This window comes from Schistocerca serialis, chromosome 7, assembly GCF_023864345.2.
Source record: "Schistocerca serialis cubense isolate TAMUIC-IGC-003099 chromosome 7, iqSchSeri2.2, whole genome shotgun sequence".
NCBI lineage: Eukaryota > Metazoa > Arthropoda > Insecta > Orthoptera > Acrididae > Schistocerca > Schistocerca serialis.
The window spans coordinates 58,451,175-58,468,328 of NC_064644.1; the positions used below are offsets into that span (position 1 = coordinate 58,451,175).

A 17,154-nucleotide genomic window follows, 5' to 3' on the forward strand; every position below is an offset into this window, starting at 1 on the left:
TCTCATTTACCATGCAGTATGCATACGAAATATCCTTGACATACATTGACGGAAAAAAAATTGCAAGACCAACAAATAATTAGAGTAATGAAATTTCGTGAATGCATTTGCGTAGGTAACGGTTTGAAGTAACTAAGTTTTAAATAACTAACATTGCAAAATCACAGGTTAATGTAAGCACGACATTAGCCATTGCAAACGTGAAACGCTGGTATATTAATAACGGGTGTATCCGCCAGGATGTTGAATGCAAGCTTGCAGACGCGAATAAATTGTGTTATACAGGTACCGAATGTCAGTTTATGGGATGGAATTTCATGCCTATCGCGTTTTGTCGGTCAGTACAGGGACGGTTAACGGTTTTTTGGATGACGATGCAGTTGTCGTCCGATGATGTCCAGTACGTGCTCCACTGGAGACAGATTCGATCCGGTGATCGATGATGTCGACACTGTGTGGAACATGTTGGGTTACAACAGCAGCAGTTGGGCGATCCTTATCCTTCTGGAAAACACCCCCTGGGATGCTGTTCATGAATGACAGCACAACAGGTCGAATCACCAGATTGAATAACGATTTTACAGTCTGTGTGCGTGGCAAAAGCATGAGAGTGCCCCTGCTGCCATGGAAAATCGCACCCCATACCAAAACTCCATGTTCCCTTGTGTCTAGCATACGGACAGTTTGGTTGCAGGTCCACTACTGGCCTCCTAAACAACACACGGCATGTCTTTACTGGCACCGAGATGGAACCATGTTTCATCACAGAACACAACAGACCTCTACCCTGCCTTCCAGTGAGCTCTCGCTTGACACCGTTGAAGTCGCAAATTGTGTTGATTTCGGGTCAGAGGAATACACACTACAGGCGTCTGGCTCTGAGCAGCCGGTCTGTAACGATTCGTTGTGTCACCGCCAGCTGATGTTCAGACTGCTGCTGCTGTTGCTGTACTGTGCGCCAGAGCCATACACCGAACACGATGGACTTCCTTCTCAGTAGAGCCCCTAGTCCGTCCGGAGCCCGCCCTTCTTGGCGTCGTACATTCTTGTGACCACGGTTCCCAGCAGTCATGTACCGTCGCTACGTTCCTACGAACTCTTTCTGCAATATGGCAGGAGGAATATCCAGTTACCCGTAGCCCTATTACACGACCTCGTTTAAACTCACTAAGGTGTTGGTCATGGCGGTTGCTGCATGTGCTTAAAGCAAACCTAATTTGAATCCTCACAGAGGCGCTAGTAGTGCTACCCTTATGCGATTGGCGTGAAATTTGAATAGACGCCATGTTGCAGGTGTAGAAACACTCGCACAGCTTTCGTTTATATCATACAACTCCTTTTTGTTGCGATTTTTTTTCCGCCAGTGAAGATTGAGTGGTTTAGGAGGGAATAGTGGACTTATACACATTTATGAAAAGACCTGATGCGATCCGCCGTAGTGTACACAGAGATACCGTGCATTTTATCGACGCATTACAGATGCTTCTCACAAGTAACTAGATTTTGAGCTCCAGTTATAACACTGCAACAGCGTCATTTACGTAGCTTATTCAATCAAATACCAAGTTTGGCTTAGTACATACGATGTTCCAACAGAACAAATCAGTCCTGTCACGGAAAAGCCACGTATAACACTCCTGTCTGCTACTACTGTACCATAACCTTAAAACTGGAAACAGCTTATGAAATAAAACTATTTTGTTAAAGCAATTATGGTATATAGCAACAGAGCAGTGTTACCGTCTGAGAGGAATTTTGTTAGGTTGACCGTGCTGTACCTAACGGGAATGGCTTATCGAAAATGAAAGTCAGAATTACGTTAATATTTGAACAGTACGAACAAAATTTCGTCTATCTGTAGTGTTCAACTGAGAAAGATAACGGTCGCCAGCCTAACTAGGCAAGAGAATGATTAACATTCTCGTTTAAGAAAATAGTTATCAGTAGCTATAACGGATCCACACAACCTATACTTTGTCACAGGCGAGTGCAGTGAACTATTACACATACATATGTTTACGGTAAGATTGGAACTAACAGAGTAGCAGAAACAATTTGCAAAATTATAACAGCTACCGAAACACACTATTACTTTCATGGCTTACACAAAGTGAATGGTCTTTATAACATTACTATTAATATGCACTTCTAATACACCAGAGAGACAAACACTTAGTAAACACGAGTATATAACGTTTCACAACTACAGCTTTCTCACTTTTACTACATCGAAACACAATGTTGACAAAATTGCAAGAAACTGCCTCACCTTTTATAATTTACTACAGACAACTATGTGATCATATGCATTATAAGTCTGAATCTTAAGAAATTGTAATTTGAAATTGGCAACAATGCATTAATAAGCAGTTTTACTAGGAAAATTATTTCAGTAAGCATAATTAACTTTAACTCACCCTCTTGCCACATTAACTTTAACTTTCTCTTTACTATGTTCAAGGGGCATTAATTAGAAAACTGGGTTTTAATGTACTTTCAGTAAGGGCACTCGGTAATCACTTTAGTTCAAACGGAGAGGACCCTGAGAGGTGTTATGATGAGGAGAAAAATCAAGATAGGTACATAAATTCCGATATAAATTACCTTATATTTCAGCACATTAGCACATCCATTAAGCTGATCCTTCACTGTACATCATTATAGTATTACGTTACAGCGATTGCGCAACGTGGTGGCAACTGCAGGTGGATTCGCAGGCAGAATTGCTGGACTCTGGCCCTTCTTGGTGGCGATGATGAATACCAAATCCAGAATCGTTCCAGCTATTTATCCATCCATCCGAGGCATTGGAAAGTAACAGAAAAAGCCTCTTTCGGAAGCAGAACAATATGCATCTTTTACATGGCAGTGCACGGACTCGTAGCTCGTCTCCGACTGCTGGCTCGTCCCCGACTATGAGTTCCACCTTTTCCACGTAGGCCAACCACAATTTGCGCGCGCTACACAGTTCCGTTCCCGAGGGGAACCACTACACCTTTTACATACGAACTAACTAGGAACCCTAAGTGAGGATCAGCAGTTTACATAACAGTAAACAATCATTTTAAACAAACAGAACATTTGCACATATAGACATTTCTACAAAAAATTATTCACACAAAATTACAATTATATACAGTAAGTTTTGTTCCCTCCAAATGGGACAAAGCATTTAAACGACTGCATAGAACCAAACCATGACATCAAAGTTTGTGCAAAGAAAGAAATATACAGTTTTATGTTATCTATTCAATCAAACACATTTACAGAAGCTCAACGAAGTAACATTAAATAAACAAAAGCAAAATAAATCAGTAGAGCATTAGAACTATGGTGTTACACAGTACGCAACAAATACCGGATTGAGTTTGTAAAACAGACGGATTGAAACTATGTCTCTACGTGATGCTCTGTTCCTTCAGAAGAAACAAGGCTCGGATGCCTTGCGAGATCACCCTAAGTGCTGTTGTTCTGGATGCTCTGTAGTCAGTTGTCGGTAGTAGCTTCAGTACGTGCACCACTATTAGTATCTGCGGTAGTGTAATTCGTCTCGAAAGCGAAATTCATTACCAATACTGAAACATAAACATATATATCACTCTGTCGAAAACATATTCTGCGCAGTTTATATTTGGCAATTTAAAACTGTGCGCCGGATAAAATGAACCCGGCTAATTATTGTAAACAGTAAACTTCAGTCACTCCACATCGAAAAGAATGAAACATTTCTAAAAATACAAAATATTTTGATTGCTGCGATAGCGTAGCACCGAATGATGAAAAACTAACAGACGAAATGGAAAACGGATAATTAGAAGCCTATGAGGGGCACTGTGTGATTTACTATGAAGACAGAGGAGGATGTAGGTTGTTTTTGTACTGGTAATTTTGTCAGAACTGTGAGGCCTTTAAATAGTAATTGCACTGTTAGGTTGTGTCATAGCGTATTACAGCTCACTGTTTAATACCTCCATTAAGTGAAACACACTCCTGATTCATCCTTAGAAAGTCTCTATCCAGTTCGCAGTATTTTCTGTTTGCCAGGATATGAATTCAAACACAGGGGAACACTCACTGCAGTTTTGTTAAAACGCTTCCTGCGAGTAAAAATTTTTAAGACGCACGAAATGTTTTCCTTATTAAGTACATAAATACTATGACAGTCATTTCTATGAATCGCAATAATGGAAATATATTACGGTCAATGATTTTTTTCGCTTTTTCTCTTACTTTCGGATTAGCTTGTGTACCTAAATCTGTTTTTCTCTTTTGTCCACATCTCACTGGTGTATTCCTGCACAAATGCTATTTATTTTCTAAGTAGAACAGCTGACAAATTAAGGAACATAGCTTCTAGAGGTTTACAGCAGGACTTCTGATGCATTAAATGATTATAGGTATTCTTTTTTACTGTTTATAAATATGTTCTGACGAATGCTGTAACCACGCTAGTTTTATGGTGCATTAATTGCACTATATACAGGGTGTAACGGGTATAAGTGCAGATATTACAGTTGGTGAATAAGAACTTTGTACTGAACACCATTACATCAGTATTTGCAGACAAATAATTATAGCTGTTATAAGTGTTATGTTCTTAGATGGATTATTATCTCGAAGTATATGTGGCAAGAGCAAGCCATCGATATTTACAGCATATCCTTCTGGGCAGCAGGTCAGGTGTTGAAGTGTGGTCGTGTGGACCCAAAATTGTTAGTCTATATTGACAGGCGTAGTCCACTAAGTGATGCAGTTGCGGCTGTGCAGAAAACTCCACGTCGTAGAGTTTGTGAAGTGTTTGTGGGAAGAGTGTTCGACACGAAGAGGAAACAACAAAGACACTCATGTGTGTACATATCAAGGTACCACATATAAAAATATCTGCACTTATACCCTCTGTATTTAATGCTTACAAGGATTAGCGTTAAGCCTCCCAGCTGCATGTGACGCTCTCACGGTGTCCTGTGTTCACGCAGCCTCGTCGACGCCGATACGGCCGCTGACGCTGCAGCAGTTGCTTCCCCGGACGGACCACTACATGACGTACGAGGGCTCGACGACGCATCCTGGCTGCTGGGAGACCACCGTCTGGGTCGTCCTCAACAAGCCCATCTACATCTCCAGGCACGAGGTCAGCTTGAACCTAGGGAGGCGGGCAGCAGCATTGTGTATGTTCTGACGTTTTGTAAGTCGGCAGGCAGCAGCTGTTTTCTAGCCTAGGGAAGAGAATGGTAGTAGAAAGACTACTGAAATCCAGTGGCAAGCTTCACTCGATCTAAGACCATATCCACAAATCACCATAGATGAAGGGGCATCTCAAAATCAGGAAGAGAAATAAATAAATCCGTATTGGTTTGACACACAAAAATAGCCTCTTTACACTGTGTATCAAAAAAGAATTTTCAACTCTGAAAAGTCGGCAAGCTTACGGCTTGAGGAAATAGTCTTAGTGTCTTCCTGAAGGAAAATACATCAAGTTTTGACTCATGTGACATACTCGTAGAGAAACGTGCCACAGCAAGCGCTAGCGGCAGTTGCAGCAAATATGGCTTCCTTTAGTAGTCTTGAGAGTGCTCGCCATGTGTTTCGGTTTGAAGACTCAAAGTCTGCGTCAGCTTTGTAACGTAATTTTCGTACAGAGTAGGCCTATTATTTATGAGGGGCGTAAGTGTTTTATCGAAACTGGATGTTCAGTAAGACATAACAAACCCTCAGGTAGTCCACGTGAGTCTGATGACGTCGCGGGGCAAGTCAGCCAGAGCTCTGTGAACAGTGCTACACTAACGACAGGTGTGGTTATTGAGAACTGGGCGTCCCACATTTGAGTATTTGTCATGTGCTATGAAAAGGGTTGCGTCTCAAACCAAACAAGTTTGCAACTGTGCTAGATCTAAAAGGCACTGATAATGTTGCTCATAAGCATTTTTGTGTGGAAATCTTACATCGGTTGTTTGAGGATGAGAATTTCGCTGGTAAGGTCATCTTTAGTGATGAGTCGATTTTTCACTTAAGCAGTGAAATTAATAATTTCGAGGCTTGAAAAATCATGAAAATCTATGGAACATGAACGTCGTAGTCCACAACTGAAGGTATTTTCTTCACGGAGAAAGAGCAATATTTACGAACCTTTCTTTTTCCATAAAAACTATGAATGGAGTGGTGTACTTAGATATGCTATAAAATATTTTAGCTATCTGGATTGACTTTTGTGATGAAGAACGCATCATTCAGTTCAGGCTAGATGACGCACCCCCAAAATGCCTCTCAGACGCCCGGAAATTCGAATATTCCGCTTTCCAGGTACACCAGATGCATTGCCCCTACGTCCACTGGACCTGACATCTCGTGATTTTCCATTTTGGGGATTCGTCATGAGTACAGTGTTTGTCCCCCCACTGGCTTCACTAACAGAGCTAAGAGCTAACCTCTGCCTCACAACTGAACAAGTCACGCCTGCCCTGCTGCAGCGAGTTTGGTAAGAAATCGACTTCAAATGGAAAGTGTGCCCCATAAAGAATGAGATCACAGTGGAGCTTTTTAGGTATAACGTAAAAAACTCCATTTATTTTGCTATAAAATGGCACCAAAAGCATGCCTGTAAATTAAGTGAATAAATCAATATCAGTTTTTCAAATTATGAAAGACTTAACTTAAAGTAACTGGGGTGGATAGAGGTAGAACAGAGTTTCAGAGGGAGGACTTTTCTGTGTAACACGAGTAAAGGAAGAGACAAAGAGGGAGTTCGATGTAATGCACTAGAGTCATTTAAATTTTGTGAAAGACTGAAATAGTTCGTTTTAAATGAGGCACTAGAACTCATCGAAATGTCTTTATAGTTACTGTAGTCAATAATATGCTTTTTTACATGAATGTTAATTAATCTGGTCAGCAAACGTATACGAAATAGGAAAGGCCATCAGCTCATTCGTGTGTGTGCTGTGAGCAAATACCTGTGTGGACCATGGCTTATTTAAATTTTGTGCTGCGAAATAGTATCACAAATACAATCAGTACAGGATGAAAGGCTGTGATTAATATTTAGCGATCAAATTACTAAGTCAGACATTGTGGACTAACAGATCCAAAAAGAAGGAGTGGAGTAGAGTCAGAATTAGTAACAAAACAAAAGGACAGAGACAGATTTGTACTTTATAGTGATCCAACGAAAAAGGAAGGCAGATAGAAAGCGATGAACCTTAACAGAACCAGCAGAAAACGTCTTTCGTTATTGACGTTCGTCAACATCAGTATTTATCAGTAACGTTCAGTTCATCACCGCTGTGTTCGTTCATTTGAGGAATCGCATTAACATAGGAAATTTTTAGTCTGTACAAATAATAGGTTCAGATTTATCGAACTTCTATCTATAATTCACAAGATTTACGTCAGATTTTGGAAAGAAAGCTTCCTGCGTCTGTTTGAATACAGTACACTTTCCACCATTTGAAATTACAGTAGGAGCTTTGGCATTTGGTAAACACTTCCGTCGGTGAGTATGAACAATCTGGGGGACCTTCACAGTAAACTGCCTGGAAAGTTAGGACGATGTTTCTGAATAACCTCTTTCATTGTGTCCATACGACGTTTAATTTATAGTGTTTGATTTTGGTTCTAAATCTCCCAAAGGAGAGAAAAGAAGCTAGTTGAGATAAAATCTATAATTTTGGTAAACATTTTTGGAAATCAGTGATCAATTAATTGTTATATTTTGACTAAAGTTCAGTCTTGATCACATCATGTACGTTTTAATGATATAGATAACCGGTTTCGGTTCTTTCTACAAAACTATCACCAGACCCATGGCTCCCTTAGGATGGTAGGTGGAGCTCTCCTCGATGCTAGTTGACTGCGTAGCAGCGAGGAGAGCTCCACCTACCATCCTAAGGGAGCCATGGGTCTGATGATGGTTTTGTAGAAAGAACTGAAACCGGTTATCTATATCATTAAAACGTACATGATGTGATCAAGACTGAACTTTAGTCAAAATGTTGTTGTTGTGGTCTTCAGTCCTGAGACTGGTTTGATGCAGCTCTCCATGCTACTCTATCCTGTGCAAGCTTTTTCATCTCCCAGTACTTATTGCAACCTACATCCTTCTGAATCTGCTTAGTGTATTCATCTCTTGGTCTCCCCCTACGATTTTTACCCTCCACGCTGCCCTCCAATACTAAATTGGTGATCCCTTGATGCCTCAGAACATGTCCTACCAACCGATCCCTTCTTCTGGTCAAGTTGTGCCACAAACTTCTCTTCTCCCCAATCCTATTCAATACTTCCTCATTAGTTATGTGATCTACCCATCTAATCTTCAGCATTCTTCTGTAGCACCACATTTCGAAAGCTTCTATTCTCTTCTTGTCCAAACTATTTATCGTCCATGTTTCACTTCCATACATGGCTACACTCCATACGAATACTTTCAGAAATGACTTCCTGACACTTAAATCAATACTGGATGTTAACAAATTTCTCTTCTTCAGAAACGCTTTCCTCGCCATTGCCAGCCTACATTTTATATCCTCTCTACTTCGACCATCATCAGTTATTTTGCTCCCCAAATAGCAAAACTCCTTTACTACTTTAAGTGCCTCATTTCCTAATCTAATTCCCTCAGCATCACCCGACTTAATTAGACTACATTCCATTATCCTTGTTTTGCTTTTGTTGATGTTCATCTTATATCCTCCTTTCAAGACACTGTCCATTCCATTCAACTGCTCTTCCAAGTCCTTTGCTGTCTCTGACAGAATTACAATGTCATCGGCGAACCTCAAAGTTTTTATTTCTTCTCCATGAATTTTAATACCCACTCCGAATTTTTCTTTTGTTTCCTTTACTGCTTGCTCAATATACAGATTGAACAACATCGGGGACAGGCTACAACCCTGTCTTACTCCCTTCCCAACCACTGCTTCCCTTTCATGTCCCTCGACTTTTATAATTGCCATCTGGTTTCTGTACAAATTGTAAATAGCCTTTCGCTCCCTGTATTTTACCCCTGCCACCTTTAGAATTTTAAAGAGAGTATTCCAGTCAACATTGTCAAAAGCTTTCTCTAAGTCTACAAATGCTAGAAACGTAGGTTTGCCTTTCCTTAATCTTTCTTCTAAGATAAGTCGTAAGGTCAGTATTGCCTCACGTGTTCCAGTGTTTCTACGGAACCCAAACTGGTCTTCCCCGAGGTTGGCTTCTACTAGTTTTTCCATTCGTCTGTAAAGAATTCGTGTTAGTATTTTGCAGCTGTGACTTATTAAGCTGATAGTTCGGTAATTTTCACATCTGTCAACACCTGCTTTCTTTGGGATTGGAATTATTATATTCTTCTTGAAGTCTGAGGGTATTTCGCCTGTTTCATACATCTTGCTCACCAGATGGTAGAGTTTTGTCAGGACTGGCTCTCCCACGGCCGTCAGTAGTTCCAATGGAATATTGTCTACCCCGGGGGCCTTGTTTCGACTCAGGTCTTTCAGTGCTCTGTCAAACTCTTCACGCAGTATCGTATCTCCCATTTCATCTTCATCTACATCCTCTTCCATTTCCATAATATTGTCCTCAAGTACATCGCCCTTGTATAGAGCCTCTATATACTCCTTCCACCTTTCTGCTTTCCCTTCTTTGCTTAGAACTGGGTTTCCATCTGAGCTCTTGATATTCATACAAGTCATTCTCTTATCTCCAAAGGTCTCTTTAGTTTTCCTGTAGGCGGTATCTATCTTACCCCTAGTGAGATAGGCCTCTACATCCTTACATTTGTCCTCTAACCATCCCTGCTTAGCCATTTTGCACTTCCTGTCGATATCATTTTTGAGACGTTTGTATTCCTTTTTGCCTGTTTCACTTACTGCATTTTTATATTTTCTCCTTTCATCAATTAAATTCAATATTTCTTCTGTTACCCAAGGATTTCTACTAGCCCTCGTCTTTTTACCTACTTGATCCTCTGCTGCCTTCACTACTTCATCCCTCAAAGCTACCCATTCTTCTTCTACTTTATTTATTTCCCCCATTCCTGTCAATTGCTCCCTTATGCTCTCCCTGAATCTCTGTACAACCTGTGGTTCTTTTAGTTTATCCAGGTCCCATCTCCTTAAATTCCCACCTTTTTGCAGTTTCTTCAGTTTTAATCTACAGGTCATAACCAATAGATTGTGGTCAGAGTCCACATCTGCCCCTGGAAATGTCTTACAATTTAAAACCTGGTTCCTAAATCTCTGTCTTACCATTATATAATCTATCTGAAACCTTTTAGAATCTCCAGGGTTCTTCCATGTATATAACCTTCTTTCATGATTCTTAAACCAAGTGTTAGTTATGATTATGTTGTGCTCTGTGCAAAATTCGACCAGGCGGTTTCCTCTTTCATTTCTGTCCCCCAATCCATATTCACCTACTATGTTTCCTTCTCTCCCTTTTCCTACACTCGAATTCCAGTCACCCATGACTATTAAATTTTCGTCTCCCTTCACAATCTGAATAATTTCTTTTATTTCATCATACATTTCTTCAATTTCTTCGTCATCTGCAGAGCTAGTTGGCATATAAACTTGTACTACTGTAGTAGGCGTGGGCTTCGTATCTATCTTGGCCACAATAATGCGTTCACTATGCTGTTTGTAGTAGCTTACCCGCATTCCTATTTTCCTATTCATTATTAAACCTACTCCTGCATTACCCCTATTTGATTTTGTGTTCATAACCCTGTAGTCACCTGACCAGAAGTCTTGTTCCTCCTGCCACCGAACTTCACTAATTCCCACTATATCTAACTTCAACCTATCCATTTCCCTTTTTAAATTTTCTAACCTACCTGCCCGATTAAGAGATCTGACATTCCACGCTCCGATCCGTAGAACGCCAGTTTTCTTTCTCCTGATAACGACATCCTCTTGAGTAGTCCCCGCCCGGAGATCCGAATGGGGGACTATTTTACCTCCGGAATATTTTACCCAAGAGGACGCCATCATCATGTAATCATACAGTAAAGCTGCATGCCCTCGGGAAAAATTACGGCTGTAGTTTCCCCTTGCTTTCAGCCGTTCGCAGTACCAGCACAGCAAGGCCGTTTTGGTTATTGTTACAAGGCCAGATCAGTCAATCATCCAGACTGTTGCCCTTGCAACTACTGAAAAGGCTGCTGCCCCTCTTCAGGAACCACACGTTTGTCTGGCCTCTCAACAGATACCCCTCCGTTGTGGTTGCACCTACGGTACGGCTATCTGTATCGCTGAGGCACGCAAGCCTCCCCACCAACGGCAAGGTCCATGGTTCATGGGGGGGGTTAGTCAAAATATAAAATCTATAAATTTTTGTGTAATCAGATACTTACTTGCCACTTCATTTGCGCTGGATTAAAGCTTCCTCCTGCACTGTCCATTAAGTGGATAGTGTGCTGTTGCATGTGCGTGCACATCTTTTAAGTGAAGTTCATACGTCCACTCAAGTTGTTTATAACTGTTATTATTAATTCATTGTAAATACTATTATTTCGTAGACTGCTTTGTACCACTCGTAAATTTCAATACTACTTACATGATTACTAAACCTTCTTTAAGCTTTAGCAACTCTGAAATCACCACGTTCTAGGCCAAAATCGAAATTTACAACTTAGCCCACTCTTCTATATGAAGGCAATGAGTTCATTACTCCTACCATCAACAACACGTTGACTGAAAGTTTCTAACAATTGGCCTTTTTTTTTCTTCTGTACGTGTTGGAAATTCAACAGATCTCTATCCAATACTTTACATCTCTTTCTTCGATGCTTTAAGAACTCGAGGTTACAAGACACCACTCTGTCTCTTTTTTATCTACTTTGTCGAACCACACATCCTACCAGGTTACCGTCGCAACTTTTCACAAACGACACGGGAGCGACAGCATGTGTCGATTCTGTGAGACATTTTTTGAACGAATACTGTGTTTCTGATGACTGTCTCTCTACTGATTTGATGCTTGCGGGCTTTCGAATAAAATTATGTGATGAAATGGTAGCCCTCAACATTGTACCCTCTGACTCAGAGTTGAATTATTAAAATTTTGGCTGGTTTCATTGTCTAGGGGCTGGGATACGTAGTTGCCGCATTACAGGCCAAATACTGCTGAGTCAGCAGTATACAATATAAATACACACATGAATCGAATGTTTGAAGTTTCCTATCCTTCTGCAATTGCGAATTATGAGTGTAACATATAAATTCATAAATGAAATATTACAATTAAACAAAATCTGCAGGTACTGATTTACTATTTTAACGACTTTAAATGATGAGTGCGATAGTGAAGTACTTTTGAGAATGCGGTATATTTGTGCAAAACTTATTGGTGTCGATGGTCCAGCAATTAAATGAAACATAAGTTGAATAACAGGGAAACAATAGATTCCTACTGCACGTAATTAGTTATGAGCAACAACGTAGCTCGTGAGATATTCACTTCTAAATGCATACTACGTCTTCACTGTAGAAGCGATGGAAGTCTCACAAGTGTCCAAGTCGCCACTACGAAATATTACTGCCTCGCGCTACCACGCGCAAACTGCTCCACTCTCCACGTAGTTCCTGCTACCCACAGTCGCTGGTCAACTTCCAGCACTCCCCGTGTCCTGTGCGACTCTTCCTTGCTGCGCACCGTTCCGAACTACCTCATGTCTTCCCCGGAAAAGATGCTCCTTCCCAACCTACATACGTCTCTCTTAGTAACGAGAGGTGTGATTGGCTAGAGCGCTCCTTCCATGTCTCCAAGCCAATGTACAATCACAAACACATTGAAACACATACGAAATACTGGACTTACATTTAAATAACTTGAAATTAAGTACATATTCCTACGGCTGGACCATAAACATGCTCTTACACACATTATTAAATACGTAAACAAATTACATAAACATATATCAAAGGAATAGCAAGAAAAGGTAGGCCAGTAGCCTAATGTCTGTGTGCTTTCTAAAACACAGTAAATATTTAACCAATTTCTTCACGAATAGTATATATCGGATATAAACAAAGATATAGATGAATAAATATATTTAGAAGCATGCTGCTACTGTTTTTTCGTGTAACTGTGGAGTACTTATGGCCTGACGCGATCGATAGTAATTGGCCGCTTTGACCTCCAATAAGTGATGTTATTCAAGTTACATGCCTGTAATTTATACCAATTTAGGTTTTCACTAATAGCTTTCTAAAGACACGTGGATCGACGAAATCGGATGAAGCGTTTAGATTTTGGAAATTCGATGCAGGGTGTCACTTGTACAATTTACCGTCAGATACTAAACTTTAAACTAATAAAGATATTGAAAATCTGATAACACCATCAGACTCGTCATGCAAACAATGGTAACATACATGTTTCTTTTTTGAGATGTCATGATTCACCTGGCTACTATTAATCTCTATACGAACTGTGAGATGTCTGCCGTTAAGGTTTCACAAAGTCCGCCATCTTTGGCACTCCCGGCATCGACACAGTGTCACCATGGAATTCCCAGCCACGCGGCTAGACCCCTCTTGCTTTGGCCAACGTCCGAGAGGCCGAGAGACCCGTTCCCGCCAAGCGGCCCGTACGGCCGCGCCAGCTGCGAACTTAGAATATTTTCAGGACGCCACAACTCGCCCTTTACCTCACATGCTCTCCATCTTATCGTAACTTTTATTAACTAAGAAACTGCTATAGAAAACGGATATCCCTAATCAGTTGTTTTTCTGATATTTGTTTACTGTTCCTCTATGGCGTGCCAGATATCTCACAAACCTGTCCCTTCTCACATATTGTGCATTTTAAGTTCACAGAATTTTTCACCTCCTTTGATAGCACTTCATTTGAAATCCTTCTAGCTTCTTCTCCTCTGGATTTCTGATGGTTTCGAGTCCATTTCTATCCCATGCTGCACTCGTGACATACACTTTGAGGAACTTCTTTCTCATATCAAAAACCTGAAACCATTAGAGAAAATCGCCTGCTCCAGTGTGCATCTACATGGGTTCTGCCAAAGCTGGGTAACTTGTTACCTAGGTAGAATTCTTTCAGGTTAAACTTACTCTTTACAACTGTTCTGAATCCTGTGACTCTTTATAGGATACAAATCCTGACACCTGTTTCAGGCTCTGATCGAGATGGGGCACATTGAGGCGCAATCATTTTGCCCATAACTTGTTGATGGGTACTGTCTCTGTATCAAGAAGATAGATAAAGATATTAATGTGTCGCCATAAATAGTTGTCATACAGTGAGTTGTATTGGAAAAATGAATCTCTTCCTTATTGCGACAACATGGTCAGTTTGCAGTCGGTATCTGTGTGGCAGCTTCCTTTGCAACTGCCAACTGACCACCCATTTACTCATTTTTCACAAGGAATATAAATACATAAAAAATGTCATGACAAATCTTCCAGCATTCAGAACGTACTGTAAAATTGATGCATGGTAGAAAGGTTTTAACTCAAAAATAGGACATATTTCATGCATAGAATACCTTACGCTGTCTGCCAAAACGCTCCAGACATTCATTAAAAATTTGTACCTGATGTGTCCGCTGAATGTGGCCCAGGAAAGGTACCCAAACATAAAATGAAGTTTATTGTGACACACACATTGGGAGTTTTGTTGGAACACAATAACTGAAAACAGGCCACATCTTAAACAATGAAAGAGCAATAATAATATCTGAAAGACGTAGGTTTTAAAATGTCACAGTAAATTGGAAGCACCTAGATCCAATTTCCACACTCTAAATGTGCCTCAATCAAAGTCTGGAATGGATGTGCTAAAGCTGAAAGTCCCGAACAGACGAGCAAAACTTAAATCCCAAAACAACATCATAAAGTTTAAGTCTGGCCTATTGCCAATGAAAAACAAAGGCAAATACTACATAGTCCAATTGCTGGTCACAGTGTCAGACGCTACGTCTCTTCAGTATAGAGATCACAAATTGTGCCAGTCTGCATCCGACAGCTCTTGTTCCATAATGAGATCAGGATTACGGGAATGCTTAGGCAATGGGCGTCTGGCCCAGCAAACTCACTTGGAATGCACTGGTTGAGTGTAGCCCAGCCACTGGCCCAGATACTGCCTGGTCACCAGGAAAGTGCAGGTACTACTTTCGGTCACATAGCACACATAGGAGAAAAGGATCCATGGTACCAGTGGCATCTGCTGGTAGCTGCCTGGGGGGTCACGCAGAAAGTGGTTATCCCTGCCTGTCGTCTGAAAAACTGTCCCCTGTGGGGTCCATGCACACACATAGCCAATCCGAGTTGTTGGCTGAGTAGGGGAAAAGCACAGCATTTCTTCCCGCCTCCCCCCCCCCCACCCCACACACACACACACCCCACCCTCCACTTGAAGGGTAGGAAAATTGATAGCACATCTTAAAGTACCTGGAAGAGCTCTGGCTGACAGCAGGGGCAGCTGAGAGTCTGTGATGTAGACGGTGGAGCAGTAGAGTGGCTGCAGGCTGGAACTAAGACAGGCCAGTGGTAACCAGGAAGGGCATTGTGGAGGATTGAACCTCTGGAACGAAGCATAATGGTGGACTAATGTATCTTGGAAGAAGGCAATGGCGAGGCCACTGTTGATTAATGTGCTTGCAGCACACTGTGCCAGCTTGAAGAGTCAGCTCAGCCTTTGTGTATCCTACGAGATTGGAAAAGGTCACAGGAAACAAACGCTGGCAGCCTTTGGAGTAGACAAGGGCCCACAGGGAATGTCTGAGAGAGAAATGGTGGCAGTTGGACTACCAAGAGGAGGGTTGGACGCTGGTGGGATGGATGGTAGATAATTGCTACCGATGTGGTTGGCCACAGAGCTTCTCAGTTGGGGTTGTCTCAGCCTAAAGAGTGAAACGATAAGAAGCCTGAAAGAGTACACAGCTCTCATCCAAAGGGTGGTGGCAGTAGATGCTTGGGATTTAAAGGTAAGGCCAATGTGTTTATGTAGACCATTCGAAGCAGAGTGCCAGCATGTAAGGGCACAATATTTATCATTTCTATGCCATTTGCTTCAGAGAAAGCAGAGAATTCTGTGGAAACAAACTGAGCGCCGTTATCCATCTAATGGTTTTCTGGGAGCCCTTCACCTGAAGAAGTGGTGGACAGGGTTTGATGTTCTGCCCTGAAGACGTGGTAAGCACAATGTAGAGGTAATTGTTGCCAGCATCTAGAGAGATTAATCTTGAATGCCCCAGGAAGAGACTGACCCTCCCTCTCCCCCCCCCCCCCCAAAAAAAAAAAATGCACGTGTAACTGGGACCAGGGGACAGAAATGTCTGGCCAAGGAGAAAAGTGAATAGAGGGGCGACCTGTTTACTCTGGCAGTGTGGTAGGAGAGTGAGCACCACATCTGTGCTTTGCTAGGAGACACATTGGCAGATCAGACGCTTGGTGGTCGCAATGAACCAGTGTCCAACGTAGAAGAGAGACAAGATGTGGTGCTGGAGAACCTCTATGATCACGACCCTGGTGTAACCATTTACCCATCACTGAGGGTGGATAGCTCATTTCAGAGTACCATTGGCCTGGAGCTTTGAGTGCCACAGAAGCTTGGATTTAGATGGCCAACAGCTTTGCACAAGATGGGGTACCTAAAAGAGCATTGAGTCCTCAGCTGTGTAGTGTGTGAGAAGCTTCAGCTACCTTTATGGTTAGATCCAGATAGAAGCATACGTTGGGATCCACATCAAAGCAAAATTCCTGACCAGGAGCAGATGTGAGAGGAGTGCAGCCTTAGCACATTGAGTTCTTGAATGGTACAGAAAGTCATAATTATAACTTGAAAGAAACAGAGCCCATCGCTTGAGGTGGCATGCTGTTTTGGTAAGAATATTTGCTGACACTTTAAAAAGAAACAGTAGTGGGTAGTGGTCCATGAACAGTGTGAAATAGTGGCCATAGATTTAGCCATTAAACTTTTTTATACCAAGTAAGATCTCTAGGGTTGCTTTTTCTGTGTGACTGCAGTTACACTGTACAGAGGAGGGCGTCCTAGGCACAAATACAGCAGGATCCTTCACGCTGTCAACCACATGTGCCTGTAAAGTGACCGCACCAAAACCACAGCCTGATGCATCAACTGCCAAGATTAGGGGCTCGGAGGGCCTGCCATGAGGCACATGGGCTGGAGTAGGGCCTGTTTCAAGTCCCAGAAAGTGTTTGA

At 41.6% G+C, this 17,154-nt stretch overlaps 1 protein-coding gene across 2 annotated transcripts in view; it reads left to right on the forward strand.

Moving 5' to 3' along the window:
* The window catches only part of LOC126412735 (carbonic anhydrase-related protein 10-like), a 962,152-nt gene that overhangs the window by 890,147 nt on the left and 54,851 nt on the right, over positions 1 to 17,154 (forward strand). The window contains exon 7 of one of the 2 annotated variants that reach the window (XM_050082466.1): positions 4,977 to 5,131. The exons of the other annotated variant lie outside the window; for it this stretch is intronic. Coding sequence (XP_049938423.1) covers positions 4,977 to 5,131 — 155 coding nt within the window. The remainder of the gene's footprint in view (positions 1 to 4,976; positions 5,132 to 17,154) is intronic. 2 annotated transcript variants of the gene reach the window in all.